At 34.6% G+C, this 24,023-nt stretch overlaps 2 protein-coding genes across 2 annotated transcripts; one reads left to right on the top strand and one right to left on the bottom strand.

Moving 5' to 3' along the window:
* Positions 1 to 1,355: 1,355 nt before the first annotated feature.
* On the bottom strand, positions 1,356 to 2,178 carry LOC133197697 (large ribosomal subunit protein P2-like). The gene is made up of 3 exons (XM_061333850.1): positions 1,975 to 2,178; positions 1,679 to 1,765; positions 1,356 to 1,476 (listed from the first exon to the last, which is right to left on the bottom strand). Exons 1-3 carry the CDS (start codon positions 2,144 to 2,146, stop codon positions 1,400 to 1,402), a joined length of 336 nt encoding a protein of 111 aa, XP_061189834.1. The 5' UTR covers positions 2,147 to 2,178; the 3' UTR covers positions 1,356 to 1,399.
* Positions 2,179 to 6,505: 4,327 nt separating this feature from the next.
* Positions 6,506 to 17,414, top strand: LOC133197695 (mediator of RNA polymerase II transcription subunit 21-like). The gene is made up of 4 exons (XM_061333849.1): positions 6,506 to 6,579; positions 8,336 to 8,450; positions 16,526 to 16,626; positions 16,817 to 17,414. Exons 1-4 carry the CDS (start codon positions 6,538 to 6,540, stop codon positions 16,976 to 16,978), a joined length of 420 nt encoding a protein of 139 aa, XP_061189833.1. The 5' UTR covers positions 6,506 to 6,537; the 3' UTR covers positions 16,979 to 17,414.
* Positions 17,415 to 24,023: the final 6,609 nt, after the last annotated feature.

The following is a 24,023-nucleotide window of genomic DNA, read 5'->3' as shown; positions in this document are numbered from 1 at the left end:
ATAAAAGTGTAGTTTTAAGGTATGGTGGGTCGTTGCTTCATGTTTTTGTACACCAAAAAATGTATATTTTTATGCAAACTTTTAGGATTAACTTTCAAAAAATGGAGCGAAGACCCACTCATATCGAAAAATTACGAGTATGTTTAAGTTTGAGAAAAATGATCCTTTTTGTCCTCTTTAGTGTGTGTATGCTATTTCGTAGGCAAATAATTTCAGTCTGTGAGATTTTTGTAAATTGTAGAGATTTTACATAAAGTATACTTTAATGTTAGATGAGATATCAAAGAAAATTTTGATGTAATTGATTTTTTTCCACTTCATGTTTGTCGCACTATAGGCACTTTGCCCGCCTTGTTCACCCATCTTCTTTGTGTTCGAACTTAAATTGACCTCCTGTACTTTCTGGTAAAATACCTGCATATGCAATTTCAACCTTATACATCTCTACAAAAGTTAGAGAGCAGAAACAGAAAATTTCTTCTTTTTTAAGTTCAAGAGAGCTACTGTCAAAAATCATCGAACCATGACCAAATTCAAACTTGACCCGCGTATTCCTCTGACGTATATGTATCCATGTAAATTTGAGTTGAATGTGTGCAACTGTTGCAGAGTTTGTTTGTATGTTGTTTAAGGTCCCTCTCGAAAATTTTTCACTCATATGGAGACGCCACCACTTACCGGTGGAGAGCTGCAAATTTTGTCCTATACTCGGCACTTACAGCCATTGAGCAGTGAGGGATCTTTATCGTGCCAGCACCTACTGCGACACGGGACCTCGGTTTATACGGTCTCATCCAAAGGACCGGTCTCCACGTCCCACAGTGGGATTCGAACCCGCGACGTAAGGATCATAGGCACTCCCCATCTTAATTGTTAAAAAATATATATCTACTAGATCTATACTATAAACATGTTTATAGTATAGTAGATATATATTTTTAACAATTAAGCTGGGGAGTGCCTATGGTAAGGATCAACTCCTTGCTTCGCGACTCTAGAGCAGACGCTCTAACCACTGCGCCATGCGGGAGACCAACTGTTGCAGAGATAATGGACAGAAAGTGAATGACTATGGAATGACAGAATGATGGAACAGGGTAACACTATATGGCTGGGGCATAAAAATTTCTTAAATGTGTGCATTTACTTAGTGTTTATTGTCCTTTTAAAAATTTCAACTAATCAAAACACAACTTATATAATAGTATTTTGACTGCGTATTGTAAAAAGAATCCTGGGGGAAATTTGGTTTTATTGGCAAATCATCTCTTGATGCACCTCAATCAAGTTTTTCCACTTCATTCCTAATTGTAATGTACCATCACATACTATTACTTAACTCACAAGAATACACATCTTGATTTACGATTTATTTGTGAATGACATATAAAGTCTTCTTTTAATCGAAGAGACCAAATCCCATATCGTCGTCAGATTCGGATTCTGGTTCCGGTTTCTTCTTCTCTTCTTTCTTTTCTGTGAATATAGAAATTCCCAAAATGTGAATTTATGTTGAATGACAGGACTTCTTAATAAACCAAACTATAGATCAATGCTGTGTAACATGTTGTGTCAGCACTACATAAATTGATCATATTAGAAATCCTCTAAATCAAAAAGTTTTGTTTGATTGTTGTTAACCAATAAGAATAAAGATTTGTGATGACTGGTGCTGTACCTTGTGCTGCCTCAGCTGGGGCTCCTCCAGCAGGAGCGCTGGCGGCTACTGCACCACCTGATGGCACAGATGCAAGCTTCTCTTGACCTGTAAAACAAAGTCTCTTGTATTACCAATAAATCATCATTACAGTTGATTTTTTTATTTCACATATTTATGAAAAAAAATATACACATACATAAGTGATACCTGTTGATCTAGCATATTACAATTGGGGATGATAAAAAGAAATTAACAAGACATCTCATACGATTTCTATTAAGTTCTCTAAGTTAAGGCAAAATCAGTAGTATTACCTTGAGTGATGAGTTCTTCAATACTTTTTCCCTTTAGTTCACTGATGATTTTGTTGATTTTGTCAGCCTCTGCATCAATTCCTACTGACCCAATGATCTTCTTCAGGTCAGCTGCAGAGGGATTGCTGTTGCCACTAAGAGCTGCAAGCAAGTAGGCCGCTACGTAACGCATTCTGGAATTTAAAAATGTGACATATGTGACATTAAATTTCAATTTAGCTCACAGTTGATATTTCTCTCGTTTTTGCACCTACGTGAAATAATTTCAACCACTTTCTTATTTTGACGTTTTAAAATACTGATACTGAATATCTAATCATAAATGATTTAAACAGGTCTGCTATAATCACTACATTTAGCTCTATAGCTTGAATAACCTACAGAGCTTTATTTACTTATTAAAGTAGTTTTATTTTGTATTCAACACTAACTTTTTTAGGCTTTAGTCCAGCAGGACTAGTCAGGATTGCAAATAACCACTAGCCCACTTGCAAATGTGATTAATTTTGCCTGTGGGTGACCAACTCTTAAGGATATTATTGCCCACGTCTCCGACTAGCAGAGAGTCTGGTAAAGACCAATAAACTTGCTTGTTGTGAATTTGTCGTATGGCATAAAATTTACATCAAGTGAGTTTATTGGTCTGTAGAGACGACTATAAAGGGTTAGGAGGTGGATAAAATATACAGGTTGGTTATAGAATGTGTCAAGAATTAGGGGATAAAAGGTCATTGATCGACCAATGCTGGAAAGTGGCGAAATACATCCCCAAAGTGTGCAGTAAATCTTGGGCCGTAAATAGCATTTTATTTACATTACGGGATCTGTAGCGTTATGGTCAAAAACTAAAATATAAAACCATAACGCTACAGTTCTGCAGCTAGATCAGTAACTAATAATTGAATTCAATTGAGTTGCTCATTAATTATGTTAATCTAAACACCCATTGATCAAATGACTTTTGCTTAAATAAACATCATGAAGAAATCCACTCAGAGCAAACAGGTAATTGAGGTGAAACCACCCGGACCTCAGATCCGCACGCTCATTCCACGATGCTTAAGATTTACGTCACTCAACTGATAAGGGCTTTTTTAAAAATTACGGCTGAAAATGAGCCTTTCAACCTATACACCCCATCGACGAATACCCCCAAAATTATGGTAGATGCCATATGCTAAAATTGGCTGAAATTGGTTCAGCGGTTTCAGAGAAGAAGCTGAAAATGTTCAAATGTTAACACACGACGGACGACGACGGACGAAAACAGATAGCAATAGGTCACCTGAGTGACTCAGGTGACCTAAAAATGTCTAAGTACGAAAGAAACGACACTAAGCATGCGCCGCATCAGACTTGTTGAAATCTGTCGGTCCTGTCGGCAAGGCCGATAAAAATTTGTCTGGACCAATAACTCTCAAGAAAATGTCAGTCCAAATGACCGTTTGAAAAAAATCTCCAGTGAAGCAAATTTTAAAAAGATCGGGTTTGTGGTGCGCAGGTGAAAGTCACAGAAACAGCAGAAATGGCCGTGTGGTGACGATGGTCGATTAAATTTGTTACAGCAAAGACATAAAACGTGCCATTTATGTCTCTGATTAAAGATTCTCTATTCTAAGAAAAGAAACTTGTGAGATTGAAGGCTGTTGAAAATAATAAACGGCATTTTAGTGCAGTTTTTATTTTACTTTCTCAGCGTCAAAATAAAGAACGTATATCTGGTCTGACAAAACTTCGTCCGGTCCAGCAGAACATTTGACTTTGTCAGACCAAATGTCTGACAGTGATTTCAAAATTTCGACAAGTCTGCGCATGCGTTTCGTTGGCATTTATTTTTGTCGTTCTTTCACTGAATAAACAATATTTATTGCTTTTTTCCAGAGAACAAGTTTAAAAACTTCGTTTTAAATTAAACTTTTAGCCATAGAATTCAATTTTGGGCTCAAAAAGGCTTAAAACTTCATACTTTTAATTTTTGTTTTGGTCGCTCACGCAATCTCATATATATTGAAGTCGCCTACGGCGACACTATATTTTAGCGCGTCTTTCTGGGGACCGGTAAAGTAAAGGGCTAATATGGAGCTTTTCTTCTCATTTTACCCCCTTTACGTAAAAAGGGTAGTCAAATAAAATCGCTAGATAAATCCCTTGTACCTTAATACAGTGATTGTATAGACCTGTTACTGTTGTAGCAAGCGCAGCGAGCAGCGCTGCTTGTGAAGCGAGCTCAATAGACTAACGTGTAAGAACAGAGGAAATTCGGAATGAAATCTGTACATATGTCAGTCAAATTTTCTGGTGCAACATTCCCAGAATTCCTTCGCTACCAGGGTTCCATGCGAAATTCTTACAAAATATACAAAAGACCAAGGATAATTTTTCATTACCGAGAGATACGTTTACTTTTCTTTCTTTGCAGAGAAATTAAAAGAAATCAAAAATAATTACATCTACTCTACAACGTATTTCATTTATTATTGCACAAGATCTTTGGTCTCGTTCAACCAGACACTCGGCTGTCTCCGTAAATTCCGACGTCATGTGACTTCACGGTCTAGACTGTGTCTCGTGCGGTTTGACAGTTTGAGAGGCGGATCAACGTTACAAGTGTAAGCTGCTATAGCTTTTTGATGGTACAACTGTCAGGTTCGGGTTTGATGTGACGTCATGCAATGGCTTCACGGTAAAACGAATGTTTATGCGAAATCGAAGAAAGTGGGTATTGACAGCATTCGAGAAGGGTTAGAAAGCAAAATTTTAGTAGAGAAATGTCGTTTGACATGAATGCTGACGAGTTGTATTGAATAAGTGGTGGGTAAAAGCTAGCTGCAATAACGTAGCCCTCTCCGATTTTTTTTTAATCTGATATTTTCAGGAGAGGGCTACAATTCCACTGCATCTCTGTATTGGTGCAAATTTATTTTTTAGATACGGGCGACTGCAGGCAAAATAAATTGTTTTTGCATTCAACTTACTTCCAATAAGACGGAATTTTTATTCACTATCAACATCATAGCCCTTTATACGCGAAAACCAAGTAAAATAAATCTGCGTGTTTTCCAGTCGTTCACCTCAGCAGCCATGACAGTTCTCGCGTGATGTACTGAGACTTGCGCTTGAAATTTAGAATCACTTGATAATGTAAATGTCGGTGTTGATAAATGTTTGTGTTGTATGATATAACTAAACATCGATAAATAAAAGCATTCCACGTGATATTTTTATCATAAACAGTGATATTTATGCTTATAATAAGGGAAATCCATACGGATCCGCTCCCCTAGATCCCAAATTCTCATTGGTTGTCCCAAAATAAAATCGATCAAGGTCAGTAAACATGGCGGATAAATTCAAGTTGTGATGTTGACATACACGAAAAATAACCGATATACGGATTGTTCTGTATTTTTTGGATCAATTCATGTCCTGCATAACTACATTTTATGAGTTCAGGTAAGATACGTTAATAAAATACCCAGTTACTGATAATTTGAGCCGAAATCTGTGCGGTAGTGAATCACTCCCGCACTTGCACCATTACGGAGATCCTAAGGAGTTGTAGCCCTCTCCCCAAAAAAAAAAAGAAAAAAAAATTGGAGAGGGCTACATTATTGCAGCTAGGTAAAAGCGAATTGGTCGATTTCTCCAAAAACGCGTTGCATTCCTGTTCGCTATGCTAACGCATAGCTCATGGCTTGGTCAATCGAGTGATTTTATTGATAAAATTGAGAACTATTGTGCCCCAACGGTCACACCGTAAAACATATTAGTCTTTGACTCTTTAAACACATACCATTTCATAATACAAGTATGAAAAAATTAGTGGTATTGATTTGTTTTAAATCACAATATTGAGGAAATCAATATAAAAATTTAAACATATAAACTTTGTCACTAATTAGAGGCTACATGTGCGTGCATAAACCACGTGGTTTTTCAATTTGATTTCAATAGAAACTTTCTGGGGGCGTAATGATTGTTTTTCGTGAAAAAATTATTAAAGTAAGGGTGAATAAAACAAAAGGATTTGGAAATCTTAACAAAAAGTCATACTTTAAGTCTGTTTTGACACGAAACGTAGTCACACCACCGTAAGGTTTGAGAATTTCTTCAGAAAGGAAGTAGTGTTGCAGGGTGGGTAAAATTTATAGATGTCTAAATAACGTGTAGGTAATATTTTTAAAAAAATCCGTATTTTCCTAAATCTTGCACTATACAGCTAACAAAATAAAATAAAATAAAACATTAAAAAATCTTATAATTTATTTAAATGATAAGAATTATTCTTCACCCTGAATTTTTAGCATCAATGTTATAGCAACAGTTTGACTTTTTACAGAAAGTTTGAAAGTTTCTTTTTAAAAGAAATCGGCAAATTTTAAATTTTATGCAAATTTAAAATATATTTAGGTATAATATCAAACATACTAAAGTAACAGCAACTTAAAACGATCTGGTAGTTATTTGCTTTTATACAAAGATATTTAGTGTCTTATTTCTAAACACCTGAAATTAGGACATCCAAGCAGTAAAAGCAGCAAAGAACGGTAACTCTCTTAAACAATGGCAGATAGACTAACACAACTTCAAGATGCTGTTAATCAGGTATCTGTATTTTAAGCTCACCTGAGCCAAAGGCTCCCGTGATCACGTGAGCTTTTCTGATCGAAGAGTGTCCGGCGTCAGTCTGTCTGTCCGTCTGTTTGTTGGTGCAAATTTGCCACTTCCTTCTCTAGAACCACTGGGTTACTGACTTTCACGATAACTTTTGCAGGGCAAATTGATAATAGTTTGGTAAAATATGACGAAACAACAACTGTTTGATAAACGTCATTTAAATATCTGCCAACAAAAAGTTCTCCAAACGTTATTAAGTGAAACAAGTGAAGATAATAAACAGTGATCAATCTCAAAAAAATCTATAGAGATAACAATTCTGAGAAGACGGCATAAAACACGGACCCCTGGAAATTCCAGAGGTGGGATCAGGTGCCTAGGTGGAATAAGCATCCCCTTTTCACTGGTCATACCCGCCGTGAGCCCTATGTATTGATCAAGAAGACGGTACATTCTGTATTTAAAACAAAAGCCTAATGATAGGTCATATTTGCCAACAAGGTCATTATATCGACCATAAAATTGACAAAAATGCTGATTTTAAACAAGGTTGTTGAAATCCCTGTAACATCAACTTGTCTGTCGGTAGTCTGCCTCGGATTAAAATTGATAGTACTCAGAACATGCTCTTAGGTATTAAGAGAAGAGAACTTTACATGAATAAAATACAGAACTTGCTCAAGAAGAATACAAATATTCTTGGAATCTCAACAGACAAGAAAAAGTTAATGCATCTTATTATAGACTGTACATGCTACATGCCTGATACAAATGCAAGGCAAACTGTAATAAACCCATGGCTCCTAAAATTGGAAAAACTTGCCAAGGATTACATTTATGCCCTGCACCAGGCAAGATGGAATAAAATTAAGGCTATATATTTTAAACACTTATTAGAAATGGATTACATTTTATAACTGTTGTAACCGCCATAAACATTTTAGCATTTGAACATAACAGAATACCTTTTAGTAAGATAAATTCTTAACACTTTTTTTTATAGACTTATGAAAAGTAAAGATTATTAACCTTTTTTTTTTTTATCTCACATGATAACTCTGTATGTATGCTTGATCATTGTTTTAACAACATGATTTTCATTTTATGACACAGATTTAACTAGTTATCTTCATTTCATTTAGGCCATAATAAAAAGATTCCTAGATTCTCATCCCACCCGCCCGATTTTTTTTTTACACCCGCCTCCATTTGTTAAAATTTTTCTGGTTTTTTTTTTTTCGTCTTGATTCTGATCGGGATTGGTATTCAACTACCATTCAACTTTCGTTTTAAATCCCATAAATGTCAGCATCATTTTGACAGCTTACAAGGTAGTAATTGCTATAATATGTATTAAACAAGGATCATTGGTTGTTAAAGATTAGTGTTCTTTCTTACTTCTCGGAAGTCCCTCCTCTGAATTAGGAGCACCCCAATTATAAAAAATATGTTGATGAAAAACAGCAGGGCCATAGTGACTCAGGAAAGCATTGTGGTCCATAGGCTTCTTGTTTGATTTTTCTTTGACTTTTTTGGATGTGTCCAAAGTAATATTTTGAGAACCAGATCTGGAGCTGGTGCTGTTTCTCAGGGAATTTTTTTCAGTTCTTGCATCCCTACCATCCTTAAATGTTTTTAATAACCATTAACATGATAAAAATCAATTCGACTTATGAGATTTTATTGATAATGTCTGCAGTTCTTTGAAGTTCTGAGATTGACCTTTATATAATTTTCTTTACAGCTTGCAGATCATTTCTGTAATAGTATCGGAGTGTTGCAGCAGTGCTCACCTCCCAGCAAATTTGATGGCTTTGACAAGCAGCCAGGAAAGTCCCCATCAGAAATCCAGCAAGAAGGTGAAACATTTGTACAATGAAGAAAAAATGATATATAAACTGAAATGGAACACAGAATTGGCAGTAAATTGAAGAAAACAAATTTAAGAATTATTATAAATCCAACTTATTCAGACAGTGCTTAAAAATTAATTGCTTATTCTTTTTTCTTAGAGGAAGACATTTCAAAGTACTTATACATGTATTCTACTATTATTTAACCTATCAATATCAACTTCAATGAAGTAATTTGAATATTTGACTCAGAGAAATATTCAAATTGATTATCATGCTTTATGTTTAAAAAAAATTTATCACTTTGTGATAAAAAGGAAAAAAAACTATTTGAAAAAGAAATTTCATTGCAAATAGGAATATTTTTAAGTCATGGTTTAAGGATTAAAAGATAGTAGAAATTCTTGTTTGAAGTATATAACATCTTGAAGGCCCAAAGGTTTTCATTCTGCTACACTGCCAACAAAACTTTGGCAGTTTATGCCACAAAAACTGTCCAATATTTCAATTTTTCCAAGCTAGACCCTGGAGCCTATGAAAAGACAACTGTCACATTGTATTTAAGGAATAACTAATTTTTCAGATTCATGATGTGATCAATCGAGTGGCTTGCGTGATAATTTGCATAAACGCTGAAGGCGTTAATGCATAAAATTATCACGCAAGCCAATTGATTGATCATCGTCATGAATCCAAAAAATCTGACAGTTATTCCTTATATTTACATGCTCCTGATTCTGCAAATTCCCGTGCTAATAGCTCCGCTTCTGTCTCTATTTGTCCCGCCCCGCACGTGATTTTTTTAACCACACCTATCGATGAACCAGTAGATTTATGTAGAAATAAAGTATTTTTACAATATTTAATTTTATCTCGGACAAAGACATTGGAAATGTAAATATTAGGTCATATAGAACATCCATATATAGACAGTTGACTGTTCCCTGTTCTTGCACCCAAATATACTATAACATCATATTCTCACTTTAAGGTTCCTTGTCACTCTGATAATCTGATAAAAGAGGTAACTCTAACTGGGATAAATGTAGGATCTCCCATATCCAACCACAAATCATGGGAGATTCTTTTTAGCTCACCTCAATGAAGTCCAGATGAGCTTATGCTATACCCCCGGCGTTGGTGTCGGCGTCAGCGTTAGCGTCGGCGTCCCAGTTAAAGTTTTAGGAGCAAGTCTATTCCCAAGTAAGTATATGTCCTACCTGGACCAAACTTGCATGGATGATGCATCTAGGGATGGACACTACCAGACTTGCTTTGGATGCTGGATCTGACCTACATTTTCCAGATGAGTGACCAGGTTAAAGTTTTTGGAGCAAGTCCATTCCCAAGTAACTATAAGCCCTACCTGGACCAAACTTGCATGGATGATGCATCTAGGGATAGACACTACCAGACTTGCTTCGGATGCTGGATCTGACTTACATTTTCTAGATGAGTGACCAGGTTAAAGTTTTTGGATCAGGTCCATTCCCAAGTAACTATAAGCCCTACTTGAACCAAACTTGCATGGATGATGCATCTAGGGATAGACACTACCAGACTTGCTTCGGATGCTGGATCTGACCTACATTTTCCAGATGAGTGACCAGGTTAAAGTTTTTGGAGCAAGTCCATTCCCAAGTAACTATAAGCCCTACCTGGACCAAACTTGCATGGTTTATGTATCTAGGGATGGGCACTACCGGACTTGCTTCGGATGCTGGATATGACATATATTTTCCAAATGAGTAACCATGACAATGTGTTTGGAGTAGCTCTATAATTATTTATATGGCCTGTTATGATTTATCTTGCATAGATGGTGCATTCCAGACTTGCTTCGTATGTATGAAATGAAAGATATGGGTGAATTAAAAAAAAATGACCACCAAACTGAATTTTTTTGGAAAAATTCAGCTACTTCTAACATATTTTTCACTTATATCATCATAATGCACATGCATTCTATTTTAAAATCCTGAAGTGGCAATAGAATAGACAATTGGATTAAAAAGTTTCAGAATTTTTATTAGTAAAATTTCTTTTGAAAAAAGAAAATATCATTACACCTTAAAAGACTTTCTAAAATACATAATCACAAGAAATTATAGTTTTTTATGCTTCATAATGGTAAAAGGGGTATAAATGATCAAATCTAGACCTTGACTGAGTATCTTCTCTTGTATGTGTGACAAAAAATTGGCTTTTTGATTGTTATTTTACATTATTTTTTCAATTCTGGTTTGAAAAGTTTTAATATGAAAAAAATATGAAGCAATAAAATTCCCCAAATTTCACTTTTTTGTCCGTTCAAGCCAATTCTTTAAATCTAAGCCAAAAAAGAATTTTTATAAACGAGTTCTCTTACAAAAAATACTAGATTTTGAAGTGACCCTATGTTACATTATTGTGTTGCACTCCTGACATCTGATATGTATTTTATTTGACATTGTTTTAAAAATTATAACACACAATAACCCATTCTTACTTTGTAAATTAATTTGTCATTTTGATATTTTTGATCGTTTACGGCAGGTTTTTCATATTTTGAAGACCTTAACACATGATTATTTGCAAAGTGTAATATACATAAATTGTATATAAAACTATATGTGAAATGATGAAAACTATTCCCTGAATTGACTAGAAAATTTCTGTAATTTGTTGATAGACATAGTGTTTTGAACATCAAATAGTATCAAACATTTTTTCAACTCATTTTTTAGTAAAGATGATTAAAAAGCATTGGTAATTATAAAGCAGTTTTGTTGCACTCCTGACTGCAGTAAAATTTAAAATTAAAATCGTAGAACACAAAAATTCATAAAGTGTTGGCAACATGAAGTGGTAATGAAATTGTGCAATATTTATAGTCCAATACTTCATAATTAAAATGGATGAAAGTATTTGAAATTCATATTTTATCTGGAATTATTCTCTATTTATGCCAAAAAACTAACTTAAATGTATATTTAGAAGATAAAATATATTTTATAGCAGATTTTCCTTAAGAGGACAAACACAGTAACCCACGAAAAAAATTCTACTCATCATTTTTTCTTTATTTTTATTCTTACTGGATGATTTATAATTCTAACATATTTGTTGCACTCCTGACCAAAAGTATTGGGACCTTTAAAGTAGAATTGTGAAGTGAAAATTACATAAGAACTTGTTCTGTTGTTTCAGTGAAGTTGAGGAGGAATTACTTGAATTTTTATGCCCCCGGATCGAAAGATCCCGGGGGTATATTGTTTTTGTCCTGTCTGTCTGTTTGTCTGTTTGTTTGTCCGTTTGTCTGTTTGTCTGTTTGTCTGTCTGTCTGTTGTCAACTTTAACCTTGCCCATAACTTTTGATTGGTTGGAGCTATGGCTTTCATATTTCACATGTGTATTCCCTGTGACAAGACCTTTCTTTGGGTACCATCATATTTGACCTTATTACCTTGACCTTTGAGTTTGACCCACTTTTGCAAAATTTTATGAGACTATAACCTTGGCCTTAACTTCTGAACAGTGGGTGCTTGGGGTTTCAAACTTCACATGTGTATTCTTTGTGACAAGGCCTTCCTTTGCATACCAACAACTTTGACCTTTTGACCTTGACCTTGGAGTTTGACCTACTTTTGAAGAACTTTAACATTGGCCATAACTTTTGAACAGCTGGTGCTTAGGGTTTCAAACTTCACATGTGTATTCCTTGTGACAAGACCTTCCTCTGGATATCAATCACTTTGACCCTTTGACCTTGACCTAGGAGTTTGACCTACTTTTGAAAAACTTTAACCTTGGCCATAACTTTTGAATGGTTGGAGCTAGGGCTTTCATACTTCACATATGTAATCCTTGCGACAAGACCTTCCTTTGGATACCAACCACCACTTTGACCTTTTGACCTTGACCTAGGAATTTGACCTACTTTTGAAAAACTTTAACTTTGGCCATAACTTTTGAATGGTTGATGCTAGGGCTTTCATAATTCACATATGTAATCCTTGTGACAAGACCTTCCTTTGGATACCAACCACTTTGACCCTTTGACCTTGACCTACTTTTGAAAAACTTTAACCTTGGTCATAACTTTTGAACAGCTGGTGCTTAGGGTTTCAAACTTCACATGTGTATTCCTTGTGACAAGACCTTCCTCTGGATATCAACCACTTTGACCCTTTGACCTTGACCTAGGAGTTTGACCTACTTTTGAAAAACTTTAACCTTGGCCATAACTTTTGAATGGTTGGAGCTAGGGCTTTCATACTTCACATATGTAATCCTTGCGACAAGACCTTCCTTTGGATACCAACCACCACTTGACCTTTTGACCTTGACCTAGGAATTTGACCTACTTTTGAAAAACTTTAACCTTGGCCATAACTTTTGAATGGTTGATGCTAGGGCTTTCATAATTCACATATGTAATCCTTGTGACAAGTCCTTCCTTTGGGTACCAACCACTTTGACCCTTTGACCTTGACCTACTTTTGAAAAACTTTAACCTTGGTCATAACTTTTGAACAGCTGGTGCTTAGGGTTTCAAACTTCACATGTGTATTCCTTGTGACAAGACCTTCCTCTGGATATCAACCACTTTGACCCTTTGACCTTGACCTAGGAGTTTGACCTACTTTTGAAAAACTTTAACCTTGGCCATAACTTTTGAATGGTTGGTGCTAGGGCTTTCATACTTCACATATGTAATCCTTGTGACAAGATCTTCCTTTCGATACCAACCACTTTGACCTTGACCTTGACGTTTGACTTTTATTTAAAAAACTTTAACCTTGGCCATAACTTTTGAACAGTTGTATCTAGGTCTTTCAAATTTCACAGGTGTATTCCTTGAGACAAGACCTTTCTTTGGGTATCAACATTTTTTAGCTCACCTCAACGAAGTTGGGGGAGCTTATGTAATACCCTCGGCGTCGGTGTCGGCGTCCCAGGTTAAGGTTTTTGGAGCAGTTTTCTTTTCAAGTACTTCTATGGCCTATATTAGTCAGAGATGCATGGAGGATGCTTCTAGTGTGTTTCATTGTACCAGTCAAGGTTTCAGATGCTGCAATTTCAGCTAAAGAATGACCAGGTTAATGTTTTTGGAGCAGGTTAAAGTTTTTGGAGCAGGTTAAAGTTTTTGGAGCAGGTCTCATTTCCAAGTAACTATAAGCCCTATATTGACCAAACTTGCATGGATGATACATCTAAGAATGCACACTACTGAACTTGCTTCGGATGCTGGATCTGACCTACATTTTCCGGATGAGTGACTAGGTTAAGGTTTTTGGAGTAGATCTCATTTCCAAGTAACTATAAGCCCTATATTGACCAAACTTGCATGGATGATACATATAAGGATGCACACTACTTGACTTGCTTCGGATGCTGGATCTGACCTATATTTTCCGGATGAGTGACCAGGTTAAAGTTTTTGGAGCAGATCTCATTTCCAAGTAACTAAAAGCCCTATATTGACCAAACTTGCATGGATGATACATTTAAGGATGCACACTACTGGACTTGCTTCGGATGCTGGATCTGACCTATATTTCCCGGATGAGTGACCAGGTTAAAGTTTTTGGAGCAGATCCCATTTCCAAGTAACTAAAAGCCCTATATTGACCAAACTTGCATGGCTGATACATTTAAGGATGCACACTACTGAACTTGCTTCAGATGCTGAATCTGACCTATATTTTCCGGATGAGTGACCAGGTTAAAGTTTTTGGAGCAGATGTCATATCCAAGTAACTATAAACCCTATATTGACCAAACTTGCATGGATGATACATCTTAGGATTCACACTACTGGACTTGCTTCAGATGCTGGATCTGACCTATATTTTCCGGATGAGTGACCAGATTAAAGTTTTTGGAGCAGATCTCATTTCCAAGTAACTATAAGGCCTATCTAAACCAAACTTGCATGGATGATGCATCAAGGGACGAGCAATCTCAAAACTTGCTTCGGATGCTGGATTTGACTTACATTTTCTGAATGAGTGTCTAGTTTTAAGTTTTCAGATAAGTCCATTCCCAAGTAACTGCAAGCCCTATCAGACCAAAATTGCATAAATGTTGCATCTAGGGATGCACACTCCTAGATTATTAGTTTAGTGTGGGACTTTGCCTTACTTAAAGACAACATTCGTTGAGGTGAGCTCTGTAATCTCTGATTACCTATGTTTATCTTTTGGCCTGGATTTTGACTTGCATTTGAAGAAACTTTAACCTTCGCCATAAGCTGCCATACGGGGGCATCAGTGTTTCACAAACACATCTTGTATGACAATGTTTTAGTGTGTTTATTTTTAACATTCATTAAAAAAATCACAAAAAAGATAAAAACACATCTGAATTGATAAAATTGAAAAAGGAAGGATTTTAATAATAAAACTGTCAATAATTTAGTATTAAATTATACAAAAAGATCATTATTAATTAATGAATACGTCTAAGCATGAATAGAAGTGTTTTTGTCACACAACTTGAATCTTTAAAAAAATGTGTTGCACTCCTGACCATAGAAATATTGATCTGAAGCACAGACAGATCCTGTAATTGATAAATCTATTTGGTAAAAATTTTCTTTGTGTCTTTCTTTTCCAAAATAAAAATCAGAAAATCATATAAAGATAATAGTTTTTTCATGCATGGGAGCAAAACATCAAATGTTGCACTCCTGACATTATTGGGTATGCACATATACTTGACTCTAATTAATGCTGCTTGTGATTTATATAACATTTTTAAGTTTTAAAATGTCTATCAGTTATTGTTTTACACTTTGAAAATTCTTTTTTGTCTTAATTTTCTTTCAGAATTTTACAATTGATGTTTTTTTGGCAACACTACATTTTTTCTGTTGCACTCCTGACATGGTATGACATTTTTTTAAACATCAGCCATGACAACAACTTGATTAAACAAAAGTTACTACAGCCCACATTTAAAGCTCAATACTTTGAATATTATCAGGAAAGTCTTTATTTTCAACATAAAGCATTATTATTTATTTCACAGATCTCCAAAAAATATTGAAATTTCAAAATGTCACAAAAAGGTGTTGCACTCCTGACAATTTTAGCATCATTTTTGGGCATAACTTTTTTGTTAATTGAGATATCAACGAGATATTTGGCAGGTATTTAGACACTATCTAAAGACATATGCTGAGACATAGAAATCTATTTTCATTGCCTGCATTTTTAGTGTGGGTTGATAAATATGCGTTTGGTCATTTTTTTTTAATTCACCCATATTTTCTTGATTACCGGTAGTGAACAGGTTAAAGTTTTTGGAACAGGTCAATTCCCAACGAACTATAAGACCTACTTACACAAAACTTGCATGAATATTGTTTTCAGGATGCACACTAACTATAAAGAAAATATGATGTGAGATTTGCATTACTTTTACTGATAACATTCGTCGAGGTGAGCTTCGTAATCTTTGATTACCTATGTTTATCACACGTTTTACACATAGATATTTCATGTTTTACTCTAATACTGTAAGTCTGTTTTTATTTGTAAATCCACAATATTTGACCTGATCTAATTCACATAAAAACCATTGTGACAACACAACTGCGGATATGAAAATGATTTCCTATGAGCTATATCCACTGTATAAAGGCCTACACATGTGATAAATGACTATTGTTCCTTTATAAAATTGTCAAGTTAAAAGGCAATTTCTGTCAAGTTTTGCCCCACAAGGTATCCTGAAGTAGTGTGCATTTTTATTATAAATTAGATTTCTTTTTGGAAAATTATGAGTGTTAAAGCAAAATTTAATATGAGTGAGCAGAGAGTTTATGAACTTTTTAAGCTTAATTACTTCTTGTTGTTCGTCTATCTCTGCTTTCATTTGCACCAACATTTTTTGTTTACAGTGGATACCAGGATGCACTTTTAAAGCCATATCCTTACTAGTTGGAACCTAGAGTAAAATTTATGATGTGGCCTTTGTTTACCCCTATTCTAGTGATATAATCTACTAAGGGGCTAAGGCTAGCATAGAGGAGGTAAAACGCTTGGCTTACACAGATTTGAGTGTAGCTATTGAGCCTTTGTTTTTCATTTCAGACTATGCAATAACATTTGCAAAACTAATAGCCAGAACAGCTAAGGACATTGACACTTTGATTGACTCCTTACCAAGTGAGGAATCGTCCCACAAAGTCCAGGTATAGTTTCTTATCAAATATAAAGTTATAAACTTTGCAAAATGTAAAATCTGACAATGGAAAATGATTAAATATTGTTACAAGTGGTGAGTAAAACTGTCCTTGTGAAATTTAAAATTGAGAGTAGGTGTGAAATTTGATAGGGTGTATTTCTACTGTAAGGTAAAGTTTTTGACTTTTTTGTTGTCAGTTGGAGAGTTTAAGACGTTTGGAGGCAGAGAATCAAGAAGAGGCTAGAAAACTGGAGGAGGTGGTTAGCCATGGAGAGGAATTATTGGACCGTATCCAGGAAGCCCTGCGGGAGATTGCACAATGTCAGCTGAGGTGTCAGGCCATGGAGACAGACACCTGAAACTGCATCAGATTGTCAGGATTTGGGTTGAGAACAATCAGTGCCTGTGTAGGTTCATGTGTACATGGTATTGTTTTAGTCCAAGACGATTGCATTTGTCATGGGAGCAGAAGTGGTTGTAGAATCTCAGTTGAAGACCTAGTTATCCTTAACCTGTGATAACACAAAATGTGTACAAGATAAGAAGGACTTATTTCAAAGTTGTTTGAAACTGAAACTATTTGAATTGATATTAGGTTTATAGAGTAAAAATGAATGAATTAAAAAAGATTTTTGATGCCATTGAGTTACTTTGTAACTAATACATGTAAGAAAGAAAAATATATGTGGTTATATATTTTTCAACATTTCTTGTAGTTTACCTTTTAAATTTTGTGAAAAAGTGCTATTACATGTATTATATGTCCAAATTTTTTTTTAAAGAATAGCATTGGGATGAAGTTTGTTTATTAATACACACTCTACTTATTTTGTTTCATTTAAAAAAATATTTTTTTGTATAATATTGATGTTCTTTATGCTTCAGTGGCCATTTTCATTCCAATACATGTATTTGCAGGTTTTTGATGTTTTAGAATTGAATGAATTATTTTAGGCTTTCCCCCTAAAAAACCTTCACTGAAAAGTAGTACTTGTGTTTACTGTGTGCAAAACAATTCTGATTTATTTTTGAATTCATATATTTTTACACTGCAATAAGCTTGCCCAAAATCTAAATGAATAACATTTTATTTAAGTATTAACAATTACTTCAATAAAATCAATCTGAATATAGCTTATTCTTTTTTTTTAGAATAAGATTCAAATTTTTTTTGCAATAAACACTTTAGTTTTGATACAGAAAAGGTTTAATGCTTAAAAAATGTTACTAAGTATTTTTAATGCCCCATCATGAATATGGCCGGGGCATATAGTGTTTGTTATTAAGCTCAGTTTCAAAGGAACTGTCCAAGATATTTTTATGCCCCGCCATGAATATGGCCGGGGCAGATAGTGTTTGTCATGTCCGTCTTCCATCCGTCCTTCCGTCTGTCCTTCCGTCACACTTTGCGTTTAGCTCTGTTCAAAGCTCAGTTTCAAAGAAATATCCAAGATATTTTTATCAAACTTCATATACTGATAGATATCGATGAGAGCTATGCAACTGCATCAACATTTTTTTTACCTTGACCTTTCATTTGACCCTGACCTCACTTTTCTTAAATTAGTGTTTAGCTCAGTTTAAAAGATACCATTCAAGATAGTGTAATTAAACTTCATATGTTGATACATACTGATGTAAGCTATTCAACTGCATCAACATTTTTGACCTTGACCTTTCATTTGACCTTGACCTCACTTTTCTTAAATTAGTGTTTAGCTCAGTTTTAAAGATACCATTCAAGAGAGTGTAATCAAACTTCATATGTTGATACATACTGATGTAGGCTATTCAACTGCATCAACATTTTTTGACCTTTACCATTCCTTTGACCTTGACCTCACTTTTCTTAAATTAGTGTTTAGCTCAGTTTTAATGAAATCATTCAAGATATTTTTATCAAACTTCATATGTTGATACATACTGATGAGAGCTATTCAACTGCATCAACTTTTTTTGACCTTGACCATTCCTTTGACCTTGACCTCACTTTTCTTTAATTAGTGTCAAACTTCATATGCTGATACGTACTGATGTAAGCTTCAACTGGATCAATATTTTTTGATCTTGACATTTCTTTTGACCTTGACCTCACTTTTCTCAATTTGTGTTTAACTCAGTTTTAAAGAAAACATTCATAATTTTTTTTATCAAACTTCATATGCTTATACATACTAATGTAACCTTTTCAACTGCATCAACATTTTTTGACCTTGACCTTTCCTTTGACCTTAACTTCATGTATTTTAAATTAGTGTTTAGCTCAGTTTTAAATAAACCATTCTAAATATTTTTATCAAACATAAATATGCTGATACATATTTGTGAGAAGTATTCAACTGTATCAAAAACATTTGACCTTGAATTTTCCTGTGACCTTGACCTCACTTTTCTTAGATTTGCATTTTGCTTAATTTTAAAGAAACCATTTAAGATATATTTTTGTAAGTGTATGCACTTTTACATAATTTGACGAGAATTTACTATCTATATCCAACTTTTTAGATTTCAATTTCAATTTCAAAGAAACTATTCAAGATATTCTCATCAAATTTCATACACTAATACAAATTTTCATGTTGCATTACTAATATACCTTTGGCGGGGCATTCATGTCCTATGGACATATTTCTAGTTTATCAAATTTCTTACTTTTGCTGATACATTTTTGTAAGAGCTATTTAACTATATCAAAATATTTTGACTTTGACCTTCCCTTCCTTGACCTCACTTTTTATACCCCCACCATAAAATGGCCGGGGACATATAGTGTTACCCTGTTCTATCATTCTGTCATTCCATCATCATTGACTTTCCATTCATTATCTCGGCAACAGTTGCACACATTCAACTCAAATTGACATAATGATATGTCATAGCAATGTGCAGGTCAAGTTCGAATTTGGCCATGGTCCAATGATTTTTGACTTGAGTTATCCCTCTTGAACTTAATTTTGGCTGCCTGCGGGGGCATTGGTGGTGTTACAACACATCTAGCCTTAAATCTGAGTTTAGCTCAGTTTCAAAGGAACTGTAATATTCAGGATACTTTTGTCAAACTTTCATTTGCTGATATATATTAGAGAGAACTATTCAACTGTATCAAAATTATTTGATCTTGACCTTTCATTTGATTTTGACCTCACTTTTCTTAAAGGATCACTGAAAAGCACTGACCTATTGGACAAGAATTGGTTTTAGTCTTTACAAAAAGCTTCTCAATTTCCATGGGTCAATGACTTTAGGCTGCATACATGAACTAATTCATTTCTCATACATAATTTTAATTCTGGCCAATGCATGTAATAAATTGTAGAGATAGGGGAACCTTTTCATAAACATTAACTATGTAGCATGATATCGATATTGCTGATGCATTTTGAGATCAATGTAGAGATAGGGGAAATCTTTTCATAAACATTAAGTAATGTACATTGTAGCATGATACTGATATTGTCGATGCATTTTGAGATTGTTATCTGGAAATGTTATTTGATATTTTTTTCACTTTTCAGTGTAATAGTAATGTCAATAGTCTTCATTTTCTTCTTGATGTGAGTTTTTTTACACCACCTTTCCAGGGAAATCATAAAAACATGCTATTGATGTATACGAATTAAATGCAGTTACTGATATGTAGCCATACTGCTTCAAAATTTGAGATCTGAAGTTATAACATTGATGACAAAAATAAATGCAATTGTAAATATATTAAGTTCAAATAATACAAGGAATACCTATACTTACAGCTCAATAACCCAGACAAGTACTAGTAGTATAGATGGAATGAAAGGAAATTCACTTAATTGATAAAATTCTAAGGAACACCTAAATTATACAATAGAAATCCACTGCAGCTCACTGCAGACATAAATTATGTGACCTGTATCAAGTAACAAAGAATGACTTATTCTTGTCCTTGAAGAAAGTGTGCTATACTGAGGTATAGTTCTGCTTGACTGTGTTTTAGGTACATTGGAATATGCAATTTGCTTTCTCTTTAATGTCTTTTATGTCAAGAATGAACATGCATAAAAGATAGACAACTGATGTCCCTACAAAAAAATTAAAATAGTGTTTAAAAAGGTGAGAATTTAAACAATGAAAGTGTGGCTCCAGGTGGATTTGAACCACAACTCTAAAAAGGTACCTGCAGTGTTAATAATCAGTGGTGATACCATTCAAGCTATTCTGGCAATGAAAATAGGTGGTATGAATATAAACCAGGTCAAAAATAGGTTTCCTTATTTTTTGGTTTTTGGTGAATCTTTACCCTAGGGAAGGGGTGCCCCTAAAAAATCCTATTTGAAATTACTTGTATTCTTTAGATCATGACCTATCAAAATATCATAATTTTATTTAGGGACAGGTCTGTCCTGAAGGAGTTTTAGGCCAAAATTCATACAAAAATCAGTGTTTTAATAGAGAAAATGCTGTTTTAGCCAATTTGAAGGTTAATTTTAAATTGTAAATGATAAATTTAATGTGCAGAAATGAAATTTTAAAAATTTAGACATATGTGTGGTAGAAAATAACTAATGAACATTGATTTTTAAAATAAATAACTTTTCTGGGAAATTGTTTTCTCCTATAGGTCAATTCTCTTTTGAAATTTGAATGGATCCTTTGCGTTTCATTCAGTTTGAAAGAAGCTATTCTGATATTTTTATCAAACTACATATATTAATACATATTGGTGAGTGCTTTTTAACTCCACCAATCTTTTCTAATTTGACCTTCCCTATGACCTTTACTTTTTATAAAATTGCATTTAGCTCATTCCCTAAAAATCTATTCAAGATATTTTTATCAAAATTTATATACAGAATACATATTTGTGAGAGCTATTCAACTGCATCAAATGTTTTGACCTTGTAAACATTTTTGACCCTGACCTTACTTTTGATCTCACTTTTCTTAGAATTGCATTTAGCTCAGTTTCAAATTAGTTTCAAACTATTTAAGATAAAGATGTATATATATCAAACTTCATATGCTGATACATATTACTGCAAACTATTCAATTGCTTCAATTTTTTTTTACCTTGACCTTCTCCATAACCTTACTATTATTAAATTTGTGTTAGCTCAGTTTCAAATCATTTTTTCAAGATATATTTATCAAGTATGCTGATACATGTTGGGGAGAGCTTTTCAACTGCATCAATTTTTTTTACCCTGATCTTTCATATAGCTTTGACGCATCTTTGCTAGCCGAGGGCTTCTGATCCACCACTATTCTCATAAACCCTTGGCCAATGCTGCTGTAAAAAGTCGGGATTGTTTACATCACATGATCTCAAATCTTGCCATAGCATCATCGACAGAATTAAAAAGCGATCTTAAAATAAAAATATTTAAAGAATGATTAATAAGCAGGTATTAGTTATGTTTATTTGGTATGTATTGTGCAAATCTGTATCTGCGATATAGATTACTAATGACATTAAGTGCAAAGATGGATGACACCATAGCTATTTAGAAATGGCAGTGCCGAGTTATCTTATGGATTGTTGTTTACTTGTGTTTTTCATTCCCGAGACGAAAGAGTCAAGATCCCGAATGGAGATATTGTTATTTACAAAAGTATTTGCTGATTGATTAAACAATATCAATTCACTCCAATCACAACTTAAGAAGAAGTCCCAAACTTTTGGCAGTACGTTTGGGAGTAGAGTAGTGAATCAGAAACCCTTGGCTAGCGAAGATGGGCCTTGACATTACAATTTTACTTTGAAATTAGCATAGTTTCAAAGAAACTATCAAGATATTTTTATCTAAACACTTATACTATCACATATTGGTGAGAACTATTCAACTGTGCTAAATTATTTTGACTTTGACCTATATACTATGACATAGACCCTACCATCTTGTTAGCTCACCTGAGCCGAAGGCTCAAGTGAGCTTTTCTGATCACTTTTTGTCCGGCGTCCGTCTGTCTTTCTGTCCGTCTGTCTGTCTGTCTGTCTGTAAACTTTTAACATTTTCGACTTCTTCTCAAGAACCACTGGGCCAATTTCAACCAAACTTGCCACAAAGTATCCTTGGGTGAAGGGAATTCAAATTTGTTCAAGTGAAGGGCCACGCCCTCTTTCAAGGGGAGATAATAAAGAATTAGTGAAAAATTAATAGCATCTTTTAAAAATCTTCTTCTCAAGAACCACAGGGCCAGGAAAGATGAAACTCATGTGGAAGCATCCTCAGGTAGTGTAGATTCAAGTTTGTTCAAATCATGACCCCCGGGGGTAGGGCGGGGCCACAATGGAGGATCAAAGTTTTACATAGAAATATATAGGAAAAATCTTTAAGAATCTTCTTCTCAAGAACAGAAAAGCCATGATGAGTCATATTTATATGGAAACATCCTCAGGTAGTGTAGATTCAAGTTTGTTCAAATCATGACCCCCGGGGGTTGGGCGGGGCCACAATGGAAGATCAAAGTTTTACTTAGAAATATAAAAGAAAAATTTTTAAAATCTTCTTCTTAGGAACAGCAAAGCCATGGTGAGTCATATCTATATGGAGGTATCCTCAGGTAGTGTAGATTCAAATTTGTTCAAATCATGACCCCTGGGGGTAGGGCGGGGCCACAATGGAGGATCAAAGTTTTACATAGAAATATATAGGAAAAATCTTTAAAAATCTTCTTCTCAAGAACAGTAAAGCCATGGTGAGTCATATTTATATGGAAACCTCCTCAGGTAGTGTAGATTCAAGTTTGTTCAAATCATGACCCCTGGGGATAGGGCGGGGCCACAATGGAAGATTAAAGTTTTACTTAGAAATATAAAGGAAAAATCTTAGAAATCTTCTTCTCAAGAACAGCAAAGCCATGATGAGTCATATTTATATGGAAGCATCCTCAGGTAGTGTAGATTCAAGTTCGTTCAAATCATGACCCCTGGGGATAGGGCAGGGCCACAATGGAATATCAAAGTTTTACATAGAAATATATAGGAAAAATCTTTAAAAATCTTCTTCCCAGGAACAGCAAAGACCTGATTGGTCATGTTTATCTGGAAGCATCCTCAGGTTGTGTAGATTCAAGTTTGTTCAAATCATAACCCCTGGGGGTAGGGTAGGGCCACAATGGAGGATTAAAGTCTTAAATAGAAATATATTGGAAAATTTCTTCTTCTGAAGAATTGCAAAGCCATGATTAGTCATTTTGATATGGAAGCATCCTCAGGTAGTGTAGATTCAAGTTTGTTCAAATGATGACGCCTGGGATAAGGAGGAACCACAATTGGGGATCAAATTTTTACAAAGAAATATGTGGAAAAATGTTGTTAAAATCTTCTCAAGTACAACAAAGCCATTTGTTATGTTGACATGTAAGCATCATCAGGTAGTTTAAAATACAACTCCCCCCCCCCCCCCCAAACCCCTCCTCCCCCACCC

The sequence above is a fragment of the Saccostrea echinata genome, unplaced genomic scaffold (assembly GCF_033153115.1).
Source record: "Saccostrea echinata isolate AGI-Se365-2 ecotype Australia unplaced genomic scaffold, CSIRO_AGI_Sech_v1 ptg000030l, whole genome shotgun sequence".
Taxonomy (NCBI): domain Eukaryota; kingdom Metazoa; phylum Mollusca; class Bivalvia; order Ostreida; family Ostreidae; genus Saccostrea; species Saccostrea echinata.
This window is presented reverse-complemented; position numbering and strand designations above follow the sequence as displayed.